We start from the raw sequence: 12,976 nt of genomic DNA on the forward strand, positions 1-12,976 counted from the left end.
TCCATTACTAAATATTATTATTTCAGAATGTCTTGCTTTCTGACAAGTTGAAGTGGAATCTCAGTGTTTTCACTTGAATTTTGGGAAGCAGTGGAGCTGAGCTGTGAGCACACTTGCTCTGGGGTCAGTGCACTCGACTTCCGCCATCAGTTTCACTCTGTCTCACCTGTGTGACCTTTGACAAGTTGTTTTCCTTCCCTAAGCCTTGGATTTCTCTTTTATAGAATAGATGGTGTAATAATTCTACCATAAAGGATATTGTGAAGATAAAATGAGATACTACAGTTAGAGCACTTAGCTTAATGCCGGAATGTCCTAATTGCTAAAAGATATGAGCATCTCCTCCCCTTCCTAACTCTCCCCTCCCTACCTCTCCCCTCTCCCTTCCTTCTTTTTCTCTCCTCTTCCTCCCTCTCTGTTTTATCCTTAGCTTCATTTTTTCCTGATCTTCTATCTCTTTTTCATCCTTGTTCTTTTCTTTTAGGCTACAACCCCAATTCCCTGCGAACCTAAAAGAATCTGCCTCCTACCTTACCTACCACCTCATTTCATGCCTTCAGCCTCAAACCACAGCTTTTAATGCATAGTTAGTGTGGGAAATGTAGGAGCTAGAGAAAGACAGAGAGAAGGTGAAAACTCTCATCGTCCTATCACCCGAGATTGCCTTTGTTAAAATATGTATTTCTTTCAAATTATGTGTGTATGTAGTGATATCATTTTTTCTGGGCGCACTGTGCGGCATGAGGGATCTTAGTTCCCCGACCAGGGACCGAACCTGTGTCCCCTGCAGTGGAAGCTTGGAGTCTGAGCCACTGGACCACCAGGGAAGTCCCTAAGTGATATCTTTTCATATACAGTTTTTCTATAGTTTATATTCTGAACATTTTAACATGCAGTCATGATTTTTGGAGAAAAGTTTTTTCAGGTTTTCTCCTTTTTTTTTTTTTTAATTTCAGCTTTATTGAGATACAATTGACCAAGAAATTTATAGGATATTTAAAGAGTACCTCGTGGTGATTTGATATGTATATGCATTGTGAAAAGATTCTCCCCCACCTAGTTAATGAACATATCCATCTCCTCACATTTTTATCTTTTATTTTGGTGAGAGCATTTAAGTTCTACCCTCTTAACAAATTCCAATTGTACAGTAAATACAGTGTTATCAACTATAGTCCCCATATTTTACATTAGATCCTGAGAACTTATTCATGGTATCAGTGAAAGTTTGTACCCTTTTACCAACCTCTCCCTATTTCTTCCACCCCCTTTCAGGTTCTTTCTGTAATCATAATGGCTAATACCATGAAGATCATGTTTGCTCATGCATCTTTGTCCACATTAAGTAAATTATGATTTCCTTTGGCTAGGTTCTTAGAAGTGGAATTACTAAGTCAAAGAGTTGATCATTTTAAGGCTTTTAAAACATATTGATAAATTATTTTCTAGCAATATACCAATTCTTTCTCCAATCAGTAAAAAAACAAGAGTGGCAATTTTCTACACCTTCACTGGATCTGAATATCATCAGTCAAAAATCTTGGCTGAATTGTTGGGTGAAAAATGGTGTACAGTTCTTTTAATTTGCATTTCTTTGCTTACAGTGAAGGTGAATGTTTTTAAGCCATTTACATTCCTTTTCCTTGAAGTGTCTGTTTATATCCTTTATCCATTTATTTTGTGCGTGTGAAAGCTAGTATCATCTTTGTTGATTTATATAAACTCTCTCTATAATTTGGATGTTAATACTTTGTCCATTACATTGATGACAAATATTTTCCCAGTTTGTTGTTTGCCTTTTAATTCTGATTTTCTTCCACACAAATATTTTATATTTTTACAAGATTAAATTTATTGCCATTTTCCTTTGTGATTTCCTGTTGATTTAACACCTAGAAATTTCACAGAAATCAGATAAACATTTAATGAGTTTCCTGTTTTGGTGTGTTTAAAAAAAATCTAGTTCTTCTGTTCTGAAAATTATTTTGCTTTCTGGTGTGAAATAGGTATCTAAAATAATTTCTAAATTATTTAAATTTTTAAACTTTGTTTTAATTTTATAGCTTTATTTTGAATATTTTGGAGCTAATAATAATTTTTTGAATGCTGACTACATGGCAAACACTATATTAAGCACGTGATATATTTTTCTGATTTTGTCTTCACAATAACCTTGTGAAGTAGGTTAGTGTAACTACCTTTTTGCAGATACGGAAACTAGGACTGAGTGAGAATTAATGACTTGCCCAAGTTTAGAGACCAAATAAGCAGCAGAGCTAGAATTTGAACCTAAGTCACCTGTCTCCCAGGTTCATAGGTGGACAAGACCTCCCAGCCCCACTCTCACTGCCCCTATGCCCCATCAGTATTTTTTTCTTTTTCAAGAACTTCTCAGTCATTTTTAGCCTATTTATTTTTCCTGATAAACTTCAGAATCATTTTTTAAAGAACCAATCAATCCAAGAAAAACCTTTGGATGGAAATTATATCAAACCTATGCATTAGTTCAGAATGACTGATTTTCCTATATTCAGTCCTTCCATCCAGAAACCCGATTCATCTCTTCATCTGCCAGGAGACAGCCAAGAAGCTTCACATAGAGTTTGTACTTTTATTCTCATGAGTTTATTTCGAAAGGAAAGTTTACTCATAATGTCTTTACTTCCTCGGAGCCCATTTTCACCCACATCTTCCCCTCTGCCTGACGCACATCCGCTTAGACGTCCAGGTCCCATTCCAGGAAATCTCGCGTGATCTTCTGCCGGACTCCCGGACGTCCAGCAATCAGAGCCCTCAGGCCCCTGTCCTGTAATTGCTTACCTGCAGGTCTCGACAACTAGAGCCAATTACCAGAGGCGGCATCGTGTAATCTCAACATTCCCCCTGCCTACTGGAGTCTAGCGCGCAGGAGGTGCCAGTAAATGATTGTGGAATGAATTATTCGCTCTCACTGTGTGGAAACGCTCTTGCTGCAGGACAGCGAGCGGTTTTCAAACCTTAGTGTGTATCAGAATCACCTCGAACGCCTGTTAAAAACACATATTGTTGGGCACCACCTCCAGGGTAAATCCTTAAGTCTGGGGGAGGCCTAAAAATTTGCATTTTGTACAAATTCCCGCATGCTGGCTGGTGCTGCTGATTCATGGAACCGTTTTAAGAGCCGTTGTTCTAAAGGAACCCTTTTCTAACGTGACTGGGTCCGGTAGTTGGTTGGTTTTTCAAAAATGTTGTTTAAAATGGGGAAATCATAAAATAGGATACAGACACATTTTAAATGTTTCATTTTATCTTAAAACATATAAACACACTTTGATTTGCCAATTTGTTGCTGTAGGCTTCTCTCTCAGTAGGGATCTTCTGCAATTCTGCAATGTCTTTCTTATATAAACTACGCCCATCTGGCATTATCTATAATTTCTAATTTTAGTTTCTCTAAAGTAGAGCATGAAATGAAAGACATTTGCGAAGCAGTATGAGGGCAGAAGTTCTATTGCTTTACATATCCTTCTACTTTTTGCTGTTTAACCCACTTGTTTTCTTTTAGCAACTTGATTTTATTTTATTTCCAAAGCATTCAGCCTTATTTTTTTTAAAAGACATCTTTCTTTTTGTACCCATATTTGATCAATTTACTTAATATTTCATTTAATCTAATGCCAGGTACAACCAGCATAAACAGGTTCAGGACTCACACCTGCCTTTAATCGATCACACAGCTTGGTTGGAGTGAAAGATGCCAAGTGTACTAGATATTAGCATACCAGCCCTAGTGTTCAGTGGGTTTACAGAGAGGCTGGAGAGCCTCAGTGGATCTGGCTAGGGGGTTACATATAGGGTAGTTAAGACAACTTCTTGTCTACTGCCACCTATGGGATGCCTTTCATCTAGAGTAGCCGGATATTGTAAATAACAATACAATGCACCCAGTTAAATTCGAATTTCAGATAAATTTTTTTTCTTAAGTATACATATATCCCATGTAATATTGTGGACATACTTATATTAAAGCAGTATTCATTGTTTATCTGAAATTCAAATTTAACTGGGCATCCTGTGTTTCATCTGGCAACTCGACTTCCACCCTCTTTTTTCCTGATGTATGTCTATGTCTTCTTCTAAGCCTTGTTGAAATATCCTCTCCTCTCTGGATTCCTCCTGCCCTTCTCCCAAACCCAGGAATTGCTTCTTTTGAGATTCCCATTCCCCTTCCACTGTGTTCCTCATTGGCTAAGATGGAGAGTCACCGGTTAGCAAGTCTGGCTGCCAGGTGGCCTCTGAGCTCCAGAGGACTACACCTTACCCTCTGTGATGGATCCCTACTGTCCTGTGTCCTCTGTGCGGTCAGAGAGTGGTCCATATTCCCTGAGTGAATCAATTAATGAATGATCGGTCCAGCTACCCTCCAAAGCAAAGAGTAATGCAACTTTCTCCCCTGCTTGAATTAGCGGGTGGGAGGGTGGGTCCGGATTTAATTCTTGTTTTCGGAAGACCTCTCATTTGGCTATTTTTCCTTGTATTTTCAGCAACATCAACAGTGAGCGACACCAGAGAAACTGCTTTTTGGGAGACACAGACACTCAGCTCTGGTAACTCTATCACACTCGGGAACTGGGCGATTGTGGTGCCCAAGGCCACCCCCAAGAACTCAGGAGGGACTGCTGCAGAGTCCTGCTGGGTTTTAGATGTAGGACAGGTCCTCTGAGGGGGTCCACTTGGACCCTTAGCTCCTTCCTTGTGAGGTTCCATACTGACCATAAGATAGGCCCCAAGTTTCCATGCAAGTCTCTGTCCAGCCACACTTCTTTCCTAAGGTCTCTGTCCCCCAGACTGCCCCACTGGGTGTCCAGCAGGGGTTACAGACAGCAGGGCAGCAGGGGCAGACAGGGACAGCAGCTTCTAACTGAGCCTCTCTGGATAGAATCACATTTCTCTTCTTTTCTAGACTTGTTAACAGGTCTTGGGGAAATAATGAATACCCCTGCCTCAGTCAATGCTTTAAAGGCTAACTTCTTCTGCTCCCTAATTCCTCTTTTATTCTAGTCCTGTGCACGCATCTAGTCCTGTGCAAAACCGCAGACCATGATTTGGGCCAAATAATACAAACGTTAAAAATATATATACTGGAAGGCAGAACAGTGAAATGGTTAAGAGCAACTGTCTGAGCACAAATCCTGCCCCTGTCACTTACTAGTCAGTTGATTTGGGTCACCTACCCGAGCCTCAGTTTCCCTATGGGGTTGTATGAGGATTAACTAAGATGACACACATAAAACTCTTGAATATGACCCCAGGTCCCCAGGTTAGAAAATGTACAAAATCTTCTGCCATGATTAAGCTTTTAAAAATCAGCACCCTTGGGTGTGTGTGAAGGAGGAGAAGAGACGACACAAGTGTGGACGTTTGAGGCATTTTAGAAGCAAGCCTAGACCTCTCGTTGCACTAGAGCCTCAAGAAACCTTTTCAATTTGAATTAAATTTCAAAACCAGATTCCAGATTTGTTGATGTTGAGTTACATGCAGTTGTTACATCTTTAGTTCAGAGTCAACTATAAGAAAAGCAATGGCTCAAAGGTGGATTTCTTGGTTAGGGTTCCCTGTGCATGAAACATGCATGCGTCTGATTTTTCTTTTATTCCTTTATAGTTTCTGAATCAGATCTTCCCAGAACACGTGGTAAGTACTTTGAAGACAGCATCCTGTATTTGGTTTAAAATTTATTTATCCTTCTACACAGTTATTTATATCAAAAAGAATAAACACTGCCTCACTGGACTTTAATGAATGGTATGAGGGTTGCATAAGAATATGATTTGTGTCCTGTATGGAAATACAAGGGCAATAGAAACTTCTTTCAGCTACAGCATAAATGGATCATGTGGTTATACAATTAGGTTCTTCTTCAGTTTTAATTTGCCTTTGCCTCAAACTTCAGTGCACATCAGAATCAACTAGGATATTTGGCAGAATGCAGGTCCTTAGAGTTCACCTCCCCACTCCAGACACTCGGATTTGGCTGGCCTGGGGTGGGGCTCAGGAATCTGCATTTTTATATAACCGAAAATAAGGATGGTCTGCAGACCACACTTTGAGCAAGCATGCTGCATGGCCCAGGACTGAATTAAGTTTTCATGTTTACAATGTAATTATGGGACTTTGCTAAAAATTTCCAAAGCAAGCGACAGAAGATACGTGTATATATTTAAGGGCTACCTTTTTAAACTTATTTTTTCTTAATGTCTGTGTTTTGCTTAATGTCAAGTAAATGCAGGTTTTTAACATTTTCCCAAATGGTTATTGGCTACATCGTAAGTCTGACTTGTTGATGTAAAGACTTTTCCATAAGTGAATTGCTGACATTGAACTTTTACACATCTTTCACAACGGCTTCGACATCCGTGCCACCTCGTTTGGCCAGAAGAGGTCCTACCAGGATCCTTCTAAACAGGAGAAGTCCCTGCAGGGACTCAGGGTCTAATGGAAAGATAGACATTAATCTCTGAGCACACAGTTACAACTACAGCTGTGATAGGTGCTGCAGCAAGAGGTCCAGAGCAAGAGAGGCATGCTCAAGCCATCAGAGAGAGCAGCCCCGAGGAAGTCACAGGTGAACTGAGGTCCGGGGCTGATGGTGGAGTTAGCCAGACAGAGGAGAAAGGAAGTGTTTTTCTGTTAGTCATTGGCACTGTTGCCAGGAACTTGAGGGAATAGATACAGACTTAGGTTGACAGTAGCCGCCCTCCCCCTGCAGTCAGATACTCCCCCCTCCCCATGCTTAGCCATCCTTATATCGTGTAGCTAACCAGTGTAGTGTGCTGATGGGAGGTTATATCTAGGTCTCATTCCCCAAACTGTGCCTTTGATACATTTTCTGAAGCTCTAGAAAAAAATGGCTTCTGATCAACAAAGTTTGGAAGTGTCACCTGCCATTGGTGGTAGAACACCGTTTGTCTTTTGGGGCAAATGGCTGAAGAGCAGGTGCATGGGCAGCTGCAGTCAGACTCGGTTCTTGTCTGCTTTCTAAGTCGTCGTCTAAATCTGCGTGGAGATGATGGAGGCAAATTCAGAGACGTATCCATGAGCACATCTCCCGGATGCTCATCCTTGGTCACGTCTCAAACTGACACATCAAGCAATGAGCAGTCGGGCACAGTCTCCACTTTGTGCCACCCCTGCCCCTCCGTACCGTCCCCTTAGGCCGGACATCCTCCCCTTCGTCCATGGAGAGGGCTCAGACAAGGCGCCCATCCACGAAATCCTTAAACTTCACTGAGATAGATGCATTCTGTATGGCAGAAAAGATAGTACCTGAGAGCATGAAATAAGCTGGGTGCCTCCCGAGCATAGATCACATCCTGGGACTATATCTAGTGTTAGAGGGCTTGGTAAGGAGACATGTACTTTATTACATCTAATATTACTGAACACCCCATATCCGACCCACTTGTTTTAAAGGTCTATTGCAAAACCCCAAACACTTTCAGCAAGAATGCTGCAGGCACAGAAACCCAACATTGAACCACAGCACCCCGTGGCATTGTTGTGAGGTGAACTTCAAGCCAGTTTCTGTGACTGTAGATCATTTACAAACAGCAGAATCGCCTAAGATGAATTTGATTTCTTTCTAGATCCGTGGGTTCTCCACACCACAGATGATGGTAAGATATTTTTTCTTTATTTGTCTTCCCCAGGGTTTTGCTCGCTGGCTGGGTCGGCCAGGGTTACTTGAGGCTGAGTGCAGTCTTGGCCACAGAGCAAGTGCCTGCCCTTTAGAATGCAGGGATGGAGCGGGAGGGGTCAAGGGGTTCAGAGATACTTTGCGTGTCCCAGACACATACTCAGCCAGTTTCATCTGTCATTTTCCTTCCTTCTTCTCTCTGCCTCTCAGTTATTCATTGCATGAGATTACCTTCAGCTTGGTGTCAGGAGAGAGAGGTGAAAAAAAAATCAGTGCCTCTTCTCACCATGAATGTCAGTTCTATCAAAGATAGCTAACATCTCCCAAGCATTTGCTTTGTACCCTGCACAAAATTATTTTCATACACCAAATGAGTTAATATATAAAAAAGCATTTAAAAGACTGGCTGGCACATAATAAGTGCTCAACTAATGCACATAGTAAGTGCTATTATCATGAAATCTCTCCAACAACACTTTGAGGTAAGTAGTATAATCACCTTCCTTGTGCAGATGGGGAAACCGGGGCATTGTAAGGTAACTTGTCAAGTTCTGTGTCTAAGGTCACATGGTGGGTCAGCGGCCGGGCAGAGATTTGATCCCAGAACAGGTGCCTTTGCCTCTGTCCAGGATTCTTTCTAAATGTGTCATCTCTTCTCCTCTGCTCAGTGAGAATACGCACACTTTGCACCAAATTTGATACGTCAGGGTCCTTCGTGTGCTCACTTGGGGCAGCTGATCCTGCCATTGGGTCTTAGCTGTTTTGAGGCCAATCCCTGCCCTTTCAGAGCATGCCCTGAGAGTCCAGAAGTGGCCTGGGAGGGACTTGAGGGACAGCTTTCTGGTGACTGACCTCCAGCAAGGCACAGGCTGAGGCTGAGATCTCTTCTGCAGGGAACTTTCACAGGAGTGACCAGAAGGGGACAGCAGGAGGGGCTAAGGGAGCCCAGAATGCACCTTGGGAAAACCCAACAGATAGTCCATTTGGCCTTTCCTCCCTCTTTCCCTGACCCCTACCCTGACAACAACCATGGGCGCCACCTGCCCCTTTCTCTTCCATCCCATGCTAACCTCTCTGATCACTCCCCGACCAAAAATTTCTCATAACCTCAGACTAACCACTGACAAGGCTCCTGTTGTCAGGACGCTGCTGGATCCCTCAAAACCTGCTGCCTGTTCTCCTTGTGTCATCAGCGTGGGTGATTCTACAGGATCATGTCAGGCAGGAACACGGTGCCCACTGACTCCCCAGTCACGGTCATCCTTCTGGTGAGAATCAGGCTCTCTAAGCCCCTCACAGGAGGCTCAAAAGGTAGGATGAGGCCCACTCTTGGACATGTGCCATCTTGGGCTTGACCCTGATGGGAGTGCAGAGTACATCGAGGCATTTGGAACAGAAACGTGACTTGCACATGTCTGTACGTTATATAAAGATAAAACTTGAGGTGGTCTGGGGGAGACAGATGAATCAGCTCAGCACAGGAACTGGCACAGAGTAGGCACCTCAGGAATGCTGGTTGAATCAGTGGGTGTGGATGGATTCGAGACGGGAAGGGCAGGGGCAGGGAGATGAACAGGCAGGCCCCTGGGGAAGGCCAGGTTCAAGAGAAGGAAGACCTAACCTCGCAAAATGGCGGTGGAGTAAAAACGGAAAGACGACCTTGGTGACAGGCTGGGTATAAGGGGTGGGGAGAAGGAGGAATCAAATATTATGCCCACATTTCCGACGCAGTTAACGTGGAACGTGATGACACTGCTCGTTCAAATGGAGGAAAGAGCCTGTGTTCAGTGTGGGACGGGGTCGGCCGGGGGAGGAGATGGGATCTAGGAGCCCATTTGAAAACGCTGGTCCAGAGCTTGGGGCTGGGCTGGTCAGGGCTGATCAGGCCTGGAGAGATGGAATTGGGGGTCTCCTTCCTGGAAAGCTCTCAGAGTACATGAGGCCCTCCAGGTGGGGAAGAGAAGAGGGCTGAGACGGCGCTGGGGGAGCCGCCATGTATAAGGTCCTGAGAGAGGACAAACGTCGGTCCAGGAGAGGGGACAGAGGAGGGAGGGCAGAGGGTGCCGGCTGGTGAAAGCCGGGGCGGCAGAGAGCGTGACGGCAAGGGCTTTCCACCGTGTCCACGCAGGGTGGCCGGGCAATGGAGGTGACCGGTGTCAGGGCCAGGTGGAGCTCCTGTACCAAGGCTGCTGGGACACCGTGTGTGACGACAGCTGGGACGCCCGGGATGCAGACGTTGTTTGCCCACAGCTCGGCTGTGGCCATTCACTGCCGGCCCTGGGTGGTCAGGGCTCAGGGGACGTTCTCGTGGGCACCGTGCACTGCTTGGGAAGGGAGCGCCCCCTGCCCCGCCCAGTTGCCCCACAGCGGGTGGTGCGACCGTGAACGTGGCCACAGGGAGCACGCTGGAGTCGGGCACTCAGGTAGCGCAGACGTCACTGGCACTGTCACCTGTGCCACCCTGAGGACAGGGCTCCCGAGGTCCTCAGTGTCGTGACACATACCCGGAACACTCTGCAGTTTACCTGCTCTACTCTTATTTGATGTTAGGGGGCAGGTGTCACTGTCCCTTCTCACAGATAAAGAAATGGAGGTTCAGAGAGGGCAGGCGACTTGCCTGAGCTTGCTGGTGCCATCCCCTGGGGCGCATGATCCTGTGAACAGCATCGCAACCATCCCTGGCCTGGGATGACCAAACACCTTCCTAAGTGGTACCTTCTCATCCTTTTAAATGCGAGGAAGAAGGATTGGGGAGTTTTGGTCTTTAAAACTTAAATCTATACCAAAAGCAAACTAAGCAGTAACCAATATGTTCTCTTTATCGGTGATTAAATGACAAATGAAGGATATTTACAGCCTCAGTGAAGAAGAGAAATCCTCCCTGACTTAACCCGGAAAATCCCAACATTTCTCCTTTATGCTCAGAGTGCTGGTGGGTCTTCTAGCACCAATGGGTCCTTTAATCCACAAAGAGGCCTCTAAGGATGCCACCCGTCTTGTGTGCCCCAAAGGGGAGCTTCTAGTCAAATTATCCACCTTTAGAGCAACCTCTGGCGTTTACTGTGTGGACTGCTGTGTGTACATGCATGTCACTGTGCACAGGATGCGACCATGACAGTGCAGCTGTCACATGAGAATGTGTCCCCAAGAGAGCGTGTCTGTCCGAGCAGTCACTTTGGAGCAGGTTATTTTGACATTTGGGGCTGCATCTTTGGAAACTGCCTTTCCTCCTAGTTGGGACCACATTCAGGAATATCTCAGTGATGGTAGGTATTGTCATTTGAGACTACGTTTGAGCCATAGAAATAGGCAGTTGGTATTTGAAGTTTAATCTTGTGGATAGATTTGGGCAGTTCATCAAAGGGTGATATTTTGGATGGATATTGTGGAAGCATAGGAGGTGGTGAATGTCTGGAACCAAGAATGTCCCTGGTGGCCTCCAGCATTGAATGAGGGCTGACAGAGTGACAGAGAGATGGGTTCTGCTTCACAAGGAAGACAGCCTTTGGGCAGTGGGCAGGGCTTCCAGATCTTTGCATCCAGCCCCTTTTCTGAGCCAAGGTGCAGAGGGTCAACCCTCCCGGAGGAGAGCCAACATCAAATGACCTTTCCTTCTCTCCACTCTGTAGCTTTGTTTGTCACGGAGGAACCCTCAACAGCAAGTGCAGCAGAAGGTAAAGTTTGTTATGTGGGATCCCTGTGGGCTCATTACCTTACTGCACCCAGAGGTCCATCTCTGATCCAGAAGAGGGGCAGAAGGTGTAAGAGATGGGGGTGCTCAGCTTTCAAGGGTGGGGACTTCTGAACAAGGCCTCAGGCCTGAAAAGGTATCTCTTCCATGGACCTTGACTCTGAGAGAGGGGAGGAATCAACCTGCAGAGGCATCTCCAAGGAGCTCCAAGATGGAGCTTGGTGTTCTGTCTCCAAGAGGGTCTTATTGCCCATGCTCAGAGCCCACCATGTGGTCCTCACCAATGCATGCTGACCTCTGGTCGGGCTAGGGTCTTGGGTCTCTGGCTGCACAGCCTGCAGAGGCAGCTGCATACCTGTTGAGGGGGCCACCTTGTCTGTGCCCTTTCCTGAGCCCATATGAGGCCACACTGATTTCTTTTCACTATACAGGAACCATGACCTTTCAGCCTGTGGACATCAGAGGTCCCGTAAACCCCCCTGGGGGTACCCCGAGTAGAAGAGCTGGGAGGTCAGCCAGTAGAGCCTGAGGTTCTGGCAGCCTGGGCTTGGGGAAGGAAAGTCTCTGTTCTTTTCCCTGTGATGAAGGTTAACTCATGGCCATGTTCAAAGTGACCCCCTGCCCGGGGAACTGTGGCCATTAGAAATGGTGTGAGTCTGGAACCTGCCTTAGACCTGTGACCTCAAGAGAGACATGAAGCGGTGTCCTTGTGTCGTCCTCAGCCCCCTTTGCCCGTGTCGTGCCCCTTCTGTGCAAGGTGTCTGATCTGCCTTCTCTCTCTCTCAGCTTCCCGGCCCCAGTCCACGCTCCTGCCAGGTGAGTCCTGCTGCCTCTTGACTCCGGGGTGTCCCCTCCCTCCCCACTCACCTCCACAGACTCCATCCAGGAGCCCCAGGTGGGGCGAGTGGACATTTTCCACCTCTCAGCACCTGCCCTGGTCACCCGAGAGCGAGCAGACGCTTCCAGAGGAGCCATAGCACAAGGATCCTCGGGTCTGGCTCAGCGATTTCAGGACATTGTGGCTACACAGTGTCTCCCCAGAGCTTTGGGTGACAGGGAGGCCTGTCCTGGGGTCATTTCTGCTCGAAAGCATTGTCTAGACCGAGAGTTATGTGTGCTGGGGAACAGGGCTTTTTCATGTCCCGCACCCCCGGCGGAGTCTAGGGGATGCTGTTGCCAAAAGGGAAAGGTGCGCTTGATGGCTTACAGACTGGGGTCCTCTCATAGCCGACTCAGTCAACAGAGTTCCAGTGTAAAAGGTGCACGTGTGAGTGCGGTGAACACAGTTGAGAAGGCGGAGGGGTACGGGAGGGGGTGGCTGTGTGGAGTGGCAACAAGCCTGCTAGGACACTGGGGCAGGAGCCGGACGCCAGGCAGAAACTCTGGGGCGCCTGGCTGAGCCTCACCCTCATTGCAGCTGGGCTGGTGGCCTTGGGGTCCTACCCTAGCCGCTGGGGCTCATCCTTGCTGCTCCCACAGGGAGTTAAGGCGGTAGCTCCGGTGGCCGGTCGCACTGGTGGCTGGTCGCAGGCATGCCAGGGACTTTCATATTCAGGAAAGTAAGCCCTCAGGTCCAGGCAGTCAGGCACAGGAAGTGAGACAGAACGAGA

At 46.3% G+C, this 12,976-nt stretch overlaps 1 protein-coding gene across 1 annotated transcript in view; it reads left to right on the forward strand.

Moving 5' to 3' along the window:
• The first annotated feature begins 9,668 nt into the window (after positions 1-9,668).
• The window catches only part of DMBT1 (deleted in malignant brain tumors 1), a 148,589-nt gene continuing 145,281 nt past the window's right edge, over positions 9,669-12,976 (forward strand). Inside the window, 5 exon segments of the mRNA XM_068547921.1 lie at positions 9,669-9,696; positions 9,804-9,959; positions 10,043-10,098; positions 12,167-12,182; positions 12,242-12,358. Of these exon segments, the coding sequence (XP_068404022.1) occupies positions 9,669-9,696; positions 9,804-9,959; positions 10,043-10,098; positions 12,167-12,182; positions 12,242-12,358 (373 nt within the window).

This window comes from Eschrichtius robustus, chromosome 7 (assembly GCF_028021215.1).
Source record: "Eschrichtius robustus isolate mEscRob2 chromosome 7, mEscRob2.pri, whole genome shotgun sequence".
NCBI classification, from domain to species: Eukaryota; Metazoa; Chordata; class Mammalia; order Artiodactyla; family Eschrichtiidae; genus Eschrichtius; species Eschrichtius robustus.